Source organism: Kryptolebias marmoratus, linkage group LG9, assembly GCF_001649575.2.
Source record: "Kryptolebias marmoratus isolate JLee-2015 linkage group LG9, ASM164957v2, whole genome shotgun sequence".
Taxonomy (NCBI): Eukaryota; Metazoa; Chordata; class Actinopteri; order Cyprinodontiformes; family Rivulidae; genus Kryptolebias; species Kryptolebias marmoratus.
Window position 1 is genome coordinate 2,887,449 of NC_051438.1, and position 17,773 is coordinate 2,905,221.

Here is a 17,773-nt window from a genome sequence, read left to right on the forward strand (position 1 = left end):
CCGATGGTGGGGGAGGATGCCGGTCAGACCTGGCAGGCCCAAACGTATTGTGAGGGTCTGTTGGGAACGTCTGGCAGAGTCTCCTGTTAGGCGGAGCTTTAACTCCCACCTCCGGGAGAACTTTGAACATGTTCTGGGGGAGGTTGGGGACATTGAGCCTGCATGGGCCATGTTCTGTGCCTCCATTGTTGAGGCGGCTTATCGGAGCTGTGGCTGCAAGGTAGTTGGTGCCTGTCGCGCGGCAATCCTCGAACCCACTGGTGGACTCCAGCAGTGAGGGATGCTGTCAGGCTGAAGAAGGAGTCCTATCGGGCCTTCTTGGCCTGTGGAGCTCCAGAAGCAGCTTACGGGTACAGGCAGTCCAAGCGGCATGCGGCTCGGATGGTTGCTGAGGCAAGAACTCGGGCATAGAAGGAGTTTGGAGAGGCCACGGAGAAAGACTTCCGCATGGCTTCGAGGCGATTCTGGTCCACCATACGGCGTCTCAGGAGGATAATGCAGTGCAGCACCAACACTGTTTATAGTGGGGGTGGTGTGCTGCTGACCTCGACTCGGGATGTCTTGGCTCGGTGGGCGGAATACTTCGAAGACCTCCTCAATCCCACCAGCACGTCTTCCATTGAGGAGGCAGAGCCTGGGGACTTTGGGTTGGGCTCTCCAATCTCTGGTGCTGAGGTCACAGAGGTGGTTAAAAAGCTCCTCGGTGGCAGGGCTCCGGGGGTGGATGAGATTCACCCAGAGTACCTTAAGGCTCTGGATGTTATAGGGTTGTGTTGGTTAATGTGACTTTGCAATATCTGACATCAGGGGCAGTTCCCCTGGATTGGCAGACGGGGGTGGTGGTCCTCTTATTCAAAAAGGGGGACCGGAGAGTGTGTTCCAACTACAGAGGGATCACACTCTTAAGCCTCCCTGGTAAGGTCTATTCAGGGGTTCTGGAGAGGAGGGTCTGTCGGATAGTCGCACCTCAGATTCAGGAAGAGCAGTCTGGTTTTCGTCCTGGTCGTGGAACACTGGACCAGCTCTATACCCTCAGCAGAGTCCTTGAGGGTGCATGGGAGTTCGCCCAACCAGTCTATATGTGTTTTGGGACTTGGAGAAGGCGTTCGACCGTGTCCTTTAGGGAATCACATGGGGGGTGCTCCGGGAGTATGGGGTACCAGGCCATTTGAAATGGGCTGTTAGGTCCCTATATGACCGGTGTCAGAGCTTGGTCTGCATTGCCGGCAGTAAGTCAGATTCGTTTCCAGTGAAAGTTGGACTCCGCCAAGGTTGCCCTTTGTCACCGATTCTGTTCATAACATTTATGGACAGAATTTCTAGGCGCAGCCAAGGTGTTGAGGGGATCTGTTTTGGTGACCTTAGGAATGCGTCTCTGCTTTTTGCAGATGATGTGGTCCTACTGGCTTCATCAGACCGTGATCTACAGCTTTTGCTGGAGCAGTTCACAGCCGAGTGCGAAGCGGCTGGCATGAGGATCAGTGCCTCTAAATCCGAGGCCATGGTCTTGAGCTGGAAAAGGGTAGAGTGCCTTCTCCGGGTCGGGGAAGGTGTCCTGACCCAAGTGGAAGAGTTTAAGTATCTTGGGGTCTTGTTCACAAATGAGGGGAAAATGGAGCGGGAGATCGATAGGCGGATTGGTGCAGCATCTGCAGTGAAGCGGGCGCTGTACCGATCTGTCGTGGTGAAGAGAGAGCTGAGTCAAAAGGCGAAGCTCTCGATTTGCCGGTCGATCTACGTTCCTACTCTCATTTATGGTCACAAGCTTTGGGTAGTGACCGAAAGAACCAGAACGTGAATAAAAGCGGCTGAAATGAGTTTTCTCCGCAGGGTGTCTGGGCTCTCCCTTAGAGATAGGATGAGAAGCTTGGTCATTAGGGAGGGACTCAGAGTAGAGCCGCTGCTTCTCCACATCAAGAAGAGCCAGTTAAGGTGGCTCGGGAATTTGATTAGGATGCCTCCCGGACGCCTCCCTGGTGAGGTGTTCTGGGCACGTCCCGCCAGGAGGAGGCCCAGAGGAACACCCAGAACATGCTGGAGGGACTATGTTACTCGGCTGGCCTGGGAACGCCTTGGGATTCCCCCGGAGGAGCTGGCCCAAGTGGCTGGGGAGAGGGAAGTCTGGGTCTACCTGCTTAGGCTGCTGCCCCCGCGACCCGACCCCAGATAAGTGGAAAAAGATGGATGGATGTTAGTGGAGCGACATTTTCTTTCCAACTTTCTAGCTGCCTGTTTTAAAGTACATAACTCTGAATTAAACTAAGGAGCCAGCTTCCTCTGAGTGATAACTTTCTTTTTCAGAGGAGCAATTTATCAAGTGATGTTTGCATTGAAATTGTAAAATTATCAACAAAATCATATAAGTTGTTACTCTGTGTTGCATTACTCTGCGAGACAGAGGAGAATAATTAAAAATGGTCAGACAGAACAAGATTGCGATGATGTATTATTTTATTTTTTTAAATATATATTTTATTTTAAGTTTTCAAGTTTAACACAGAAATAAACAAACAAACAGGATGCAGATGCACAACTCAAGACATTAAACATGGTAGTTAACATAAAACACACACTGCATGTATATATTGACACTTATACAAGTGCGTGCACACAAAAACACACTAAAAGGTGACAGAGGGGAAAGATTGAGGAGTTAGTCCATTTAGTTTAATCTGGCCTTTGTAAAGTGCTCCAGGAAGAGATTCCAATAGCGTTCAAAAGTGTCCTTGGAGCTCTTGCAGAGTTTTTCCAATTGTATTATGAATATCATGTCCGCCACCCACAGGTGGAAGGAAGGGGGAGCAGATGACTTCCAGTCTCTCAAGATTATTCTTCTGGCAGCAATCAGTCCCAGCTCCAATCGCTGTCAGTTAGTGAGCAACAAGGCCAAAAGGCATGAGAGAGCGTACCCTCCGACATATTGCATCTGTCACACATTGGGGAGACAGAGAGGTAAATCTTTTGCAACCTGACCTTAGAATAGTGCAATTGGTTAGTAATTTTAAATTGGATTAGTTGGTGCCTACTATTTATTGAACAAGAGCGGATTTTGGAAAGACACCTCTTCCACAATGATTCAGAGATCGTTTTCCCCAGCTCAGTCCCCCAAGCCTCCCTGAGTTTTGCGGTGTGTGCTACAGTGCTGTCACCAAGCAGATGCATAATTTTTTAAATAAGGTGCCTGGAGTCGGTGGAGTCCCCTAGAATGTCATAAATGCCATGCTCCAAGGGCAGAGTGACATAGTTCCTAATCTTTGACTTGATATAGTGCCTGACCTGTAGGTATTGAAAAAAATGCGAGTGGGGCAAGTTATATTTGTCTTTCAATTGGCTGAATGATGCAAACTTGTTGTCTTTATACATATGCTTAATTGACATCAGCCCCCTTCCCCTCCAGTCATGATAAGCTTTGTTCTGCCACGGAGGCAGAAAGCTGTGATTAAAGCATATTGGCGTCTGTACTGATGTATTTGGCAGACCCTCCAGGATTTCGCGATGTTGCGATCGCAACTATCAACGCAAAATCAAGCAAACCCCGTGAAATCGCAACTTTTTGCAAGTTTGTCCAAAACACCGCAACTTTCCCGCAACTTTAACCCCAAATAACTCACGAAGAAGAGATGTGACGTCACATCCTGTTAACATCAGAATGCCGGGAGCATGCAGGAGCAGCGGCCGAAGCGAAAATGTGCGCTAATGCTTCACATTTGCCCACAAAGATTTCAGCAAAGTACCGCACAAAACACCACAGTGAAGTTAGTTTTAAGTTGGATATTCGATATTTGCGCTCCCCGGAGTTAGCGGCATCTAGCTCACGGCTGCAAAACATGTGAGGAGAGCTGCAGACGAGGGACAATCCAGAAATGGTCATGAATGTCAGTTTATAAGCTATCAAAGTTCTCAAATAAAGCACCTTTTGATAATGACAATTTTTGTTGGTACTTATCTTACAAAACCAGTAAGTATTTTTGGTTTATATATTAAAAGTTATGTTTTTTTATTGATTTTAGTAAAAAAAAAATTGCAACTTTTCATCGCAACTTTTAGGAAAAGGCCCCGCGAAATCAGGCATTTTAGCCCGCAACAATCACAAAAAATGCCCGCGAAATCCTGGAGGGACTGATTTGGTAGAGCAAGGAAACTCCTGATCTGATTTAAGATTCTTACTTGGTGTTTTGGCACAAAGCTCAGATTCCTATAGGCTTCTGGTTTTTCAAAACTGGCGAGCAACATAGCTGGTAAAGAGGAGTTGTTTACCTGGCTGGCTTCCATCTAGAGCCACATGGGAGTTTCAGCCATTAGGTTACCCGGGAACCCCCGCTGCCCGAACAGAATGGCTCTGATGTAGGTGGCCCAGTAGTAATGTTTGAATATTGGCAGGCCCACCCCCTCTCCTCCGCTGGCTTCTGTAAATTCACCCTGGAGATCCTAGCATTTTTTCCGTTCCATATGTAAGACTGAATACTCGAGTTCAACTCTTTAAAAAAGGCTGCTGTGAGAAAGATAGGAAGATTTTGACATAGATACAGAAACCTGGGAAGGGAGATCATTTTGACTGAATTGATGTGTCCAATCAGTGATAGCGGCAAGGTTTTCCAGTATGTTTTGTTTTAGTCCTGACATGAACTCTGTGAAGTTAAGTTTGAATATCAATTTTGGATCTTTCGGTATGGTCAGCCCTAGATAGGTAAAATGGTTATCCACCACTTTAAATGGGATTTTTTGCAAAAATCCAGATGGGTAAATATTGGAGAGAGGCATTAACTCAGTCTTTGATAAGTTGATGGTATATCCTGATATTTTGCTGAAAGACGTGATCAGGCTGAGGAGGAAGGGAACCAATTCTACCGTGTGGCAAAGAGTGCTGGTGACAGCGGACAACCCTGCTGGACCGAGCGCTGTAAGTGAAATGGGGCTGACTGGTCATTATTTGTCAGGACAGAGCACATTGGTTCGTGATATATCAGCTTCACCCAAGAAATGAAAGTCTCACCAAAGCCAAACCTGCGCAATGCCTCAAACATGTAGGGCCATTCAACCTGGTCGAAAGCTTTATGCGCGTCAAGGGCCAAAATAGAGGCTCTGTTGGCGTTCTTATGGTCAAAATAAATAGAGTTAAGTAATCGTCTAACATTGAAAAAGGAGAGTCTATTGGGGATGAACCCTGTCTGGTCGGGATGGATAATAGAAGCTAAGCATTTATTCAGTCTGGTGGCCAAAACTTTGGTGACAAGCTTTGTTAGCTCAGTACATTTTGTTTCGAGTTCATTTTGTTTCGAGTCTTGGTTTTCCCAGCACATGAGGCTTTCTTTGGCGGCGACATGATGCCCAGCAGGCAACCAAGATTATAGCGTTGACTGTGCCAGCTCCTGAATCCCTTTATCGTGGTATTTAATGTATTATTCAAAGTTGTGGCGGAGAGCGCAAGCTAACACGTCAACATCTAGCAACTGCGCACTAGCGCCCCCAGGATGTATTTAGTCCTTACTCTGTATGCCATATGTCAGAACCAGATCAAGAATATGATGAAGAGATTGAGTAGGTTTGTGGGCATTTTGGGTAAAACCATTTGACTATTAAATTATTAAAGGCTATGTTTAAACTATTATTTTCAACATCCACATGAATATTGAAATGCCCCATGATTATGACTTTATCTGTAATCTGTAATAAACTGGGACAGCTGGTATCAGTGGGCTAGTAGGGCTAAGCCCTCCCTGGTGTTTACAATGTTAAAATACCTAATAAACACAAATTAAAAATATTGTATCACATTTTCTGAAATTTACAACAAAACTAGTGCCAAACAGTCTCGAGAAAATCCCAAAGTCTTTCCAACAGGCTAACTTTTTACAGCCCCATTCATTTAATGTCTTTCTGGTACAGAATGATTGACAGGCATCTTGTCCCGACCCCTCAGTTTACTGCTCATTTGGGCTAATTTAGTTTAGCCCAAGCTCAGCCCAAGGCCAAAGTGGACGGACAATAATGTGCCTCGAGCATGAGTGAACGTGGCCGTGGTTTATCGTGGACTGAGATAAGTGCAATGGTGAGCAAGATAAATATAAACGAGGTGAATTATTTAATTTCTCACCTGTCTTCCTTAATGTCTTTGGGGGACAAACCGGAAGTGAAGAGATTGGGAGCAGATAGACCCAAGGATGTTCAGTTTTCCTGTGACCTGGTTTCAGTGAAAGGACTGCCTAACAGCAAGTGTAGCTAACAGATCTTTAACAAGGTGTTTATTAAAATTTTTGGATCCTAGAAAAGTTGTCGGAGTGAGCTTCTCTTTAAATAAGGTAGGATTCATTAAAAAAAAAAAGAAGCACTTTCCAATATTGCATGTCTTGTTTGATTTTATCTTATCAGTGTGATTAGTAATTGTGTCAAGGAGTGTGGTGCAGTGTTATTCAAAGCTGTTTGACTGGGAAAAATCATCTGAAATGGTTATAGCTGAAATTCTTAATGAAGGGAATGAAGTATTGGAGAACTGACAGAGGCTCTGTGTAAGCTTGGTTTTTGGTGGTGGTTTGTTTTAAGGTTGTCTTTGTGATGAAAAAGAACATAATGTCAATTTATAGCAGGTTTACTTTATTTCAAATTGGATGCTTCTGTTGTTGAAATCCAAACTGTGGTGTTTTATTATACATCTACACCCTACAAATATCACCACCATCCGCCACTGGTAATAAATTAGACAAAAAATCTGAGACTTCAGACAAAAACTGAGAATAAGGGCCTGGTGGACAATATATAACAAGTGTTTTTTTTCTGATTTCCATTTTCGATAAAAAAAGACTGAGGGTCAAAGACTCAAAAGAGTTATAACTAATAATTGGTTTAGCATTAATCAATAATCCTGACTGAAAAATAGAATCTACACCTCCACCTTGACCTGTTGTTCTAGGAACTTGAAAAGTTAGATAACAGGAGTGGATTGATTTATACCAACAAAATCCTCCTGTTGTTGCCAGGTTTCTGTAAGACAAAATAAATCAATATAAAGATCAGATATCAAATCATTAACCTTAGACTAACACAGCAGTTTTAGGTAGGATTGGATGTTGCCCACTCTGGCTTCTAGAATGCATTTGACTATGGTTACTGGAGTCCCTAGAGTCATGTTTCGGACTACAGAGCTATTACCAGGATCTATTTGTCAGCAGGTGTGTTGCTGAGTGAGGAAAATCGTTTGAAACGTCTTAAATCTGGTTTTAATTAATTTGTTCACAAAGCTCCAGTTCTGCTTTTTAAATGAAATAGGAAGAGACAAGGACATTATAAAATTCATGGATGTTTCTGCTGATTTTTTCATTTGTCTTAAATCCAGTTTAGGAGTATAAACCTGTTTCTGTTCGATTCTTTGACACTGAGGCCTTGTTTGCATGGGAACAGTTTTTGTGAATATGTACATTTTTTTATTATTATTGTTTTAGTTCTGCATCCACATGAAACAATGTCTTTAGACAAAAAACTGACCTGGGCATTTTGGGCCCAGGTGGGCCACCATGGTCAGTCAGACACAATCCATGCAGGTGATCCTCTTAAATATGTGTGCGTATTTAGATATTCTAGACAAAGCAAAAGAACCAGTGTACTAACTCACTTTTAACTTTACATGTCAAACCAACAAACAGTTTCCTCAGGGCAACCTTCAAAGTAAGCAAAGTGAGAAACAGAGATAAAAAAATGTCATTTTAGGTATAGTTAAATTTAATTTTGGCTAATGTATAATTGTCAGGATTCAGAATATTTTCTAATAGAGCAGTTTGGCGACAGACAGACACATGAGACCAAACATAACGGTAAGTGACTTTATTTACAGTGTGGATAAATGTGCAAGCGAGAGCAGGAGCCGGGACCTGGAAACAGAAGACATAGTGAGTGAGAGAGTTCTTCAGGTAAGGAGCAGGAAGTATGGCGAAGGTAATCTTTCCAGTAAGTGTTCTTACGAGGAGAAGCGGGATCCACAGCACGGAGGAGAGAGGACGAGGTGAGTAGTTTCCAGAGGAGATTTGATGAGGATTCCAGACGGTTTGCAGGTAAGTTCCTTCTTTCCAGTTGGCAGCGGTTACGTAGGCAGACAGGCACTGGTGAACAGGTGAGTACTTAGCTTAGCGGCGAGTTACGGATGCAGACCAGACTGGTTCCAGAGTGGACAGGCTATGGCAGATACAAGGCAAAAAACAAAAACGTAGTTCACAACAAGGATTTTCAAATCTTGAGGTTTTACGAAGGCTTTGCACTTTTACCACTTGGCAAGCAATGCTCCAGCGTGGATCTACTTCTTCTTCTTCTTCTTCTTCTTCTTTTTTAGGTTTTAACGGCAGCTTGCATCCATTTATGTTGCACTACTGCCCTCTATTAACTCCTACCATCTATACTTCAAATTAACTTAAATATCCCAGTCAGCGCAGATCTAGTTCTCACCACAGCCTTAAGTACACCTGATCTCCTGATGAGCCTGATCCGCTGCAGGTGTGGAAGTAGTGGTGACGAGTTGTCAATCACATGCCTAGGACGGCCCACCAGGAAGTACTCACACACACCAAAACTCCAAATCACCACAATAATAGATAGTTGCATATTGCATCTTTACATTAGTCTAGTGGAAAAAGGAAACATGTGGCCCTCTGAATACAACAGCAAAGGCAAGAGAAAGAGAAAAAGGGTGGGTGGTGACAAGTCAAAGAATTGTGCATTAAGTTTGTAAACTTTTCTTATAAAAAATATAGGAAGAGTTGTGATTTAAATTCATTATGGTATAAAAACAGTGCCTGTAAATTTCAATCTAGTAAATAGGTGAGACACATGAAAATTGTATAATAAAATAACACGGGCACTTGTAAACTAGAACAAGGAAGAGAGGACATTGCATGTTTTGTATAATTATTCAGAGGAAAGGCTGCATGGTCATCTGAACATTCAAAAGAAAGGAACCACACAAATGTTGGTGGATGGAGCGAGACATGATGTCCCAGATGTGCTCAATCGGAATCAGGTCTGGGGAACGAGTGTGGTGATTTGGCTTTTGCTGGATTTTGTTTTTATTTTAGTTCTCAGGGTTGTATTTTAGGTTTTGTTTCTTATTTTTAGTTATCTGGTTTTTGTTTACTTCTTGGTTCTGTCCTCCTCGTGTTTGTGTTCTCATTTCCACTCTCCCCCAGTCATTAATTTGTCTGTCATCCACGCCCATCTTCACATGTCCCGAATCAGTAATCGTTCCACCTGTTACCACTCACCTTGTTATCCGCAGTCTTAAAAACCCGGTCACTCTTCCCATACCTCGCTGGTCCATTGTCTATTGTTTGTAGCTTCGTTTCTGGTTGTTGGTTTTCCGTCCTGCTTGTCTCTGTTCCTGTTCACGTTAGTTTTAGTTTGTTCTTTATTTTGTTTTGCTGCCACATCAGCCACGTTGTTTTGTGTTTCTTTATTTAATAAATTATTTTTGTTAAATATGAGTCTGCGCTCTGGGTTCGCCTTCGTCACTCCTGTTCATGACAACAAGCGGGCCAGTCCATAGGTTCAATACCTTAATCTTGTATGAACTGCTGACACACTCCAGCCACATGAGGTCTAGCATTGTCCTGCATGAGGAGGAACCCAGGGCCAACCGCACCAGCATATGTTCTCACAAGGGGTCTGAGGATCTCATCTTGGTATCTAATGGCAGTCATGCTACCTCTGGCGAGCACATGGAGGGCTGTGCGGCCCTCCAAAGATATGCCACCCCACATCATTACCGACCCACTGCCAAACCAGTCATGCTGAAGGATGTTGCAGCCAGCAGATCTCTCTCCACGGCGTCTCCAGACTCTATCACATGTTCTCACTGTGAACCTGCTTTCATCTGTGAAGAGCACAGGGCGCCAGTGGCAAATTTGCCAATCCTGGTGTTCTCTGGCAAATGCCAAGCATCCTATGTGGTATTGCGCTGTGAGCTCAACCCCCATCTGTGGACGTTGGGCCCTCATACCATCCTCATGGAGTTGGTTTCTAACCATTTGTGCAGACACATGCACATTTGTGGCCTGCTGGAGGTCATTTTGCAGGGCTCTGGCAGTGTCCCTCTATGCACAAAGGCGGAGGTAGTGGTCCTGCTTCTAGGTTGTTGCCCTCCTACGGCCTCCTCCACATCTGGCCTGTGTCCTGGTAGCGCCTCCAGCTTCTGGACACTACGCTGACAGACACAGCAAACCTTCTTGCCACAGCTCGCATTGATGTGCCATCCTGGATGAGTTGCACTACCTGAGCCACTTGTGATAGCATGAGACGGACTCTACAACACTACACGAGTGTGAAAGCACCACCAACATTCAAAAGTGACCAAAACACTGAGACTGAGGACATTATTTCACCATTCTGAATGATTAAAACCACTGTTTTTCCACTTGTTGTCTATTCAATTTGCACAACAGCATGTGAAACTGATTTCCAATCAGTGTTGCTTCCTAAATGGATAGTTTGCTTTCACAGAAGTTTGATTTACTTTGATTTACTTGTTTAGGTGTTCCCTTTATTTTTTTGAGCAGCGTATATATAGTTTATGGTTCCTACTTGATGTGTACGCTTTATGTGCAAGCTCCATGTCTTTTTTCCCATTTCTGGTGCATTTGCATGGCAGTGTTACAACTTTAGGCAGGCCTGGCATAGTTATTACATTTTGGGTCTTTGTGTGTCTGTGGGAATGAAAACATTTTAGAATTGTTCTGTGTGAGAATATTTTTTGAAACAACAACAAAACAATGTCTCTGGGGGGAAAAAACATTTCTGTGTGGATAAATGGTAAATGGACTATACTTATATAGCACTTTTCTAGCCAACCAGGCTACTCAAAGCTGTGCCCTCATTTACACATCCCCACAGCACTCTACTACATCTCTCCAAAGCTAATCTGAATAAATCATTCTATGGAATCTAATCAGTGTGTCACAGCTCCATCTGTTCCTGCCACGCCTCTTGCCTCTAGTCATGCCACAGCCACTTAACTTCCCACTCCCAGTCTCAAGCCACGCCTCTGTTTCTATGCCTACACCATTAGTCTCATCTGCTTCACCTGTTCTTGACTGCATATATACTCACAGCTCCCAGACCTGAAGTGCCAGATTATTGAAAGCCTTACAGCTAGTAGATGTCCAGCATTTATTTCTCGTTCATGCCTGATCTCGACCCTTGCCTGTTCCACGACCCACGTCTCTCGCCTGCCCCTTCTTTGATACTGCTTCGGACTCTGATCTCTGGTTGCCGACCTCGCTTCGCTTATCTGGACCTCGCCTTTTGGATTCTCCCCTTTTGGATTTGGCTTCTGACCTCTGACCCACCAGTAACGACCTTCCACCTGGACCTGGACTTTCCCCCTCGCCTCAGCCCCTTTCAGACAAGCCTGTCTGCACCTAGCCACCAAGCTAAGGAGGACTTACCAGTTCTGGTCCCGATCCAAGACGGTCACGTGAGTGCGCTGTTCAAAGCCTCTGGTCCTGCTCCTAGTCTGTCCATAATAAAATCCTTAAAACTTTGTTTTTGTGTTGCGAGTCTGAATCCTGTAAAGTCCTGCCTTGTCAGAATAATCTGGCCAAAAGCAGAAATGGATTCGGACGAACAACGCTGGCGGAGCAATGTGGACGGAGCTCTTTCCGGGTTACAGGTCAACGTTCAGGAAATGACGCGGTTACTCCACGACCTGTTGAATCCCAGAGTAAACGCCGCTGCTCAAGTTCCCGCGGCTATTACTCGTTCGTTTGTGTCACCAATACACGAACCAAAGCTTCCGCCACCTGAAAACTTCTCTGGTGAGTCTATACAATGCAGACCATTTTTGACTCAATGTGAAATTCACTTTCAACTCCAGCCGTTGTCTTTCCCTTCAGAGAGAGAGCTAAGGTTGCTTATGTAGTTTCGCTTCTGTCTAGTCGAGCGAACTTTGGGGCACAGCAGCGTGGCAACGAGATGCTTTATTTTGCTACACATATAAGGATTTTGCTGCGGAGCTTCGCAGGGTTTTTGACCCCATAGCACCCGAACGTGAGGCTGCACGCAGGTTATTCTCGTTAAGGCAAGGAAGGAGAAGTGACACTGAATTCATTATTGACTTCCACACGCTTGCTGCTGACAGTCAGTGGAACGAATCTGCCTTAACCGATGTGTTTTTTCAAGGCCTTAAGGAGGAGATTAAGGATGAACTGGCTACTCGAGATCGCCCTACAAGTCTGAGAGAATTGGAGGAACTAGCTACCAGGATCGACCTGCGATTATCTGAACGACGACAGGAGAAACAAAATAACTTGTCTTCCAGGAGTCGTATGGAGGTTGTCAGGTCCCATGTACCCTTGGAGTCCAACAGCACGGCTGGAGCGGTGTCCACTGAGGAACCAATGCAGCTTGGGAGGACCAAACTTTCTGTGGAGGAGCGAAACAGGCGAAGGGCGAGCAACCTTGTTTTTACTGCAGAGCCAAAGACCATGCTGTCCGGTAAAAGGCCAGGCACCTGGGGACAAACATTGCAGGTTAAGCTAACGCTGTTGTTTATAGTCCTATTACTTCGCTACCATTCCAAAATCGTCTATCAGTGTTTTCTTCGCTCTTCTTACACTTCAATCTGACCACACCCACAACCAATGAGTGAACAAAAGCTAGCTTGCGTCACCCACAAAAGCAGGGCCGTCCAGTTGGACCCTGCTTCGAAGCAGGGCCAAAAATTGCCGGGGCTGGCCTCGAAAAAAGCCTGTGGAAACGCTCGCAAAGCGAGCAGAGTAGAGTGGAGACGGGAACCAAACTTCCAGCTCTCTCATTGAAGGACAACTGCTCTAACCACTGAGCCACAGCTGCCCAGGCCTTAGTCTGACAGAAGAGATTTTAGTCAGATGAAAATGTTGAGACTGAGGGCATGTTATGTGCTTTGGGCACATAATTATTTTTGCCAATTTTTTTTTTCTAGATTTTGGTTTGTAGATTTTAATTGACTGATTTTGATAAATATTTTGGGGTATGGGTAAGTTCTTAATTTTGGTAATTAATTTGTGGCGCTGTGGGTCCCCCCATAAATAGGCTGGGTTTCGGGAGGTAAGGAAGCTGCCCTTCTGCTCGTTTCTGCTCACACTACCTCCACCACCGGGAATACGTCCTGTTGCCGGTGCGCGCACGTCTCCAGCTGTGGCCTACCGAAGCTGATGCCTCCAGCCTGCTATGCGGTAGTTTAGTTAGCTTTGTTTGTTTTTTCATTGGGATTTGGCCTGGTGGGACTGGTTGTCCTATTTTCGATTCTTCATTTTCAGTAGATTCTTTTGGGCTTTATTTTGGTACTAATAGGGGCTTCGACAGCCCTGTATAGGGTTGGCCCCCTGTTGTACCATTTTGTTCTTTTTGAACAGCTCACTAGGTCCATCTTTTTGTTAATACTTTTGTGTTTTTTTTTTTTTTTTTTTGGACATGGGGAAACAGAGGGTATTTAACACTCTCTCCTTTTTTCTCTTTACAGAAAATCAAAGCAGCTGAAACAAAACAAAAGTTTGAGAGAGTTTAAGAATAAAATCATTTTTTTGAACCCTCATTCTTGTCTCGTGTCCTCAAATATGTTGTGCCCTTGGTGGACGTAACAGGACATTATTTCACTATTCTGAATGATTAAAACCACTGTGTGATTGTCAGGTGTGGCAGTGGATCCGTCATCAGGCTCGGCTGGAGGATGACAGCAGGGTGGTGAACAGGCAACTGGTGACAGACCTGACTGAGGAGCTCATGACTGAGCTCAGTCCTTTCTGTCACTCCTCTGGGTAAGAAGACCTGCTCAGATGTGCTGCACTAACCAGTTTATTTTAATACCCATCAAACAAACACTACAAATACAAAATATTTTCATCACTGTGGGCTAAGGTAAATAGATTGATTATAAATTTAAGCCTTTAAATAGAAAAGCAGTAAACCTTCACACTTGCAAATATGGAAAAATTTGCTCTTATGCAAGAAAAGTGACTATTGTAGTTAAAGTAAACTAAAACTGTAAGCTGTTTTAGAATCTCTGGCCTCTCAAAAAATCAAAACCAATTCTTTAAAAACATTGGCACGCCACAAGGATGTGTACTCAGCCCCATGCTGTACACACTTACCACTCTTGACTGTGTAGTATCACAGGGAAATACCACAATCCTAACATTTGCAGATGATACAACGATCCTGAGTTCCAACAAGAACAACAACGAGTCAGCCTACTGCAAGGAGGTGGAAACTGTGGCGTTATGATTTCAAAACAACAGCTTGCCTTTGAATGTTAGAAAAACAAGGGAGGTGATAGTGGACCTAAGAAAAAGAACTGCTACCACCTATCACTGCACATCAACTAAACTGAAATGGACAAGGTCAACACCCTACTTAACTTATTTATGATTAATATAAATAAGTTATTTAGTTCTTTACTGTAATTAGAGTCTCTTTATCTCAGTAAACCAGCTGTATTCACACATCAGTTGAATATTCACTCCATGGCAGGGGTTGACTTTTACCTCTGCCAAGGAGGTTATGTTTGTCTGTCTGTGCACAAGATTACTCAAAAAGTTATGAACAGATTTTCATGAATTTTTTAGAAAACACCAAACATGGTACAAGGAACAATTGATTACATTTTAATGCTGATTTGGTCAAATGTCAAGGTCACAGGTGATCCTGTGCTTTAACAGTGCAATAATGTAAGATGGGAATGTCAAACTGCACAGCTGGACACCTCATGAGTCAAGGATGATGGCTATTAATTTCAAGGTCACAGATCAAAGGTCAAGGTCACAGGTGACTCCTTTGTTAAAACCTTCCCTATGCTCCAGCAGGTGACCCCTTTGTTACCTCCACTGAGGTTATGTTTTTGGTCATGTTTGTCCATCTGTCTGTTTGCAAGATTACATAAAAATTATTGAACAGATGTGGATAACATTTTCAGGAAATGTTGGGGTTGTCACAAAAAAAAGCCAGATCATGATCCGGATTGCACTAGTTTTTATTGATGCTATGGTCTTGGCAGAGGTTTGCACTCTTTAAGTGCTTCTAGTTTTATTATTATTTATTTATGTTTGGAAGTAATGTCCCAGTAAAATAATTTGCCATTAAAGTTTGAACAGGAATAATGTTATTAACAGTCACATCAACTCATCAGCTGCATAAATGTTTGAATGATGCTCCAGTTGTTCTGATGAGGCTGCATGATCAGTTAATTTCATGGTTCTGATGGTAATATCTTCTAAAATGCACACATTTTGTTTTTACTTACTTGCTATGGTTAGACTAAGCAGACATGTAAAAACTTAATTACCTAAAGTGCAAAATAAAGATCTGTAAAAGAAAGATTTTTCTAAGTGCATATGAACTGATGACACAGCATCCAGCTTGCACAAGACGTTAACTTAGTGCGATGTGATGGATGGATAGTCACGGGTAATCTTTTCAAACTTCTCATATTTTTACTTAATTACTTAAGTATAGTAATACTTATTTGTATTTTTCAGTGGTTTTATTTTTCTGTAATGTGTTTGCTTGATAGTCTTTTCATGTCCTCGAGACTCTGGAGTTCACACACCCTGTCTCTATGTTCAGGTCCAAACAGAGGTTACACACTGCAGCAGACATGTTCCTAGAGGTTGTCCTAAAGAGACACTTCCCGGAGTTCATCACCTCCTACTTAAACCAGGATCACACCTTTCTCAGCTACCAAAGCCCAGCAAAGGACAAGATGCTGGAATCAGACAAACTGTCCAAACTGTGAGTGTGAGCCTGGAGGACAGCTTCTCCTGACTGGATGATGAGGAAAAAAATCACTTTAAACTGAATATAATAAACATTCTTTGGTACTGTTGACCACATGAGTGAAGGAATGTTACAGTTTGGCTCAAACAAGAAGGAGGAAGTAACATTACACTTAATGGTTTAAGGCACATAAATATTATAATGATTTTGATAAAGAATGATAAAAACAAAGACAGCAGCTGAAAATCAGCACCTATAGATGTTTACACAAAAATGAGAATAAACACACACATGCACTATTTAATACTGTTTAGAGGCTCAAAGACACCTAATTTTATCTCCCACATGTTTCCCTCCTGTAACCAAATAAAAGTTACTCAAACCATCAGGGAATACATTTGCTGGAATACAAAAGCAGTCCATACATAACACAAAAACACTTTTTTTCTATCTGTTTCTAAAAGCTGTATGATATTGTTTCAGAAAAGTGAAACAATAATTTAACATTGTACAAAAAAGATTAAAGTCACCAAACTGCCTTTTGTGTTTACAGGTAATTTGAGGCCTGTGGCTCCTGCCAAACAACCCAACAAATAAATAAAAAGAAATATTGACTCAATTTCAGTGAGGTTATTTATTTCAAGTGTGGCTGACTTATTTATTTGTTTATTTAGCATTAGTCCATATCTATATTAAGGTCACAGGGTCTCATTGTTACATGTCTTAATGAGTGTTTTAATATCTGTACCATGTTTTACACAATCAGTGTTTAATTGTGATGCTTTTTGGATATTTTATCACAGAATATTTAATTAGTTAGTAATTGGGGCGGCAGTGGCTCAGGAGGTAGGGGTTTGTCTTGTGATCGGAGGGTTGCTGTTTCGAGCCCCGCTCCAGCTGTCTCAGCCGTTGTGTCCTTGGGCAAGACACTTCACCTGCCTTGCCTACTGGTGGTGGTCAGAGGGCTCGGTGGCGCCGGTGTGATGGCAGCCTCGCTTCTGTCAGCCCGTCCCAGGGCAGCTGTGGCTACAATGTAGCTTACCACCATCAGTGTGTGAATGTGTGGATGAATGGGTGAATGATTGTAGTGTGAAGCGCTTTGGGGTCCTTGGACTAGATAAAGCGCTATATAAGTGCAAGCCATTTACCATTTAGTTTGGTGATGTCACACACTCACTTTTGAAGTGTCTAAACACTCCGACATTTAATGCAAACTTCGTATTTACACAATTTTTTAACTAGTTTGTTTATTTTTTTTACAGTTTTTACTTCCAAACATAGGTATTTTAATCTTCTTTTATCTGGTGTATTTCTCACTGCTGCAGAACTTGTTTTTTTTCTCAGATCCCTCAGAGTCAGAATGTGAACATCCAAACTTTTATTGACTTCCATTGTATCTAATCTCACAATTTTCCATTCAAAACCAGAAGTAAAGAGTCTTTTCAACTTGCCATATCTCCTACATAAAACACCGGATCATGTAATAAAATCAGGGAGGTACTGTGTCAACATAAGGGCAGGTAATGGTCCAGTAGGTAGTGAATGGATATAACAATGATCTCTCAGTTGGGAAACCACAGTTCTAATTCTGATATGGTTTGTTAATTAGGTTGTTTTTGTTTTTGTTTTTAAAAAAAAAAACAATCTTCAGTGAACAGCTATGATTTATTTAAATATGAAAACAGATGTAGACATCTTATAAACTTTAACTTTTAGGCCATATTTATTTCAGTCTCAAACTAAGGAGCTCCAGGTTGATGACAATAACATCAGCATAAAGGGAAAGGGATTTACATTACCATGTTTTAGAAACTTGTGGTTACTGACAGAATGGCAGCAGATCATAATTTATCTATTTTATTTTATTAATCTTTCTTTTTTTTTTTTTTTTTTTCCTTCTTTTGTTGGCCTCCCTTCTCCCCTTACAGCCATCCTCTCCACACCGTTATTGAAAACTATTTATTCTAGTGATTATCAAGTGGAGTGTTTATTATATACATATATATATATATATATACATATATATATATACATATATATATATATATAT

General features: G+C 42.7%; 1 protein-coding gene across 3 annotated transcripts in view; it reads left to right on the forward strand.

Moving 5' to 3' along the window:
• mlsl (malate synthase-like) overlaps positions 1-16,338 on the forward strand; it is a 46,993-nt gene extending 30,655 nt beyond the window's left edge. For all 3 annotated transcript variants that reach the window (XM_017439171.3, XM_025002241.2, XM_017439172.3), the window contains 3 exons: positions 13,645-13,769; positions 15,574-15,738; positions 16,277-16,338. In XM_017439171.3, coding sequence (XP_017294660.1) covers positions 13,645-13,769; positions 15,574-15,738; positions 16,277-16,280 — 294 coding nt within the window. In that variant the 3' untranslated portion in view covers positions 16,281-16,338. The remainder of the gene's footprint in view (positions 1-13,644; positions 13,770-15,573; positions 15,739-16,276) is intronic.
• The last annotated feature ends 1,435 nt before the right edge of the window (positions 16,339-17,773 follow it).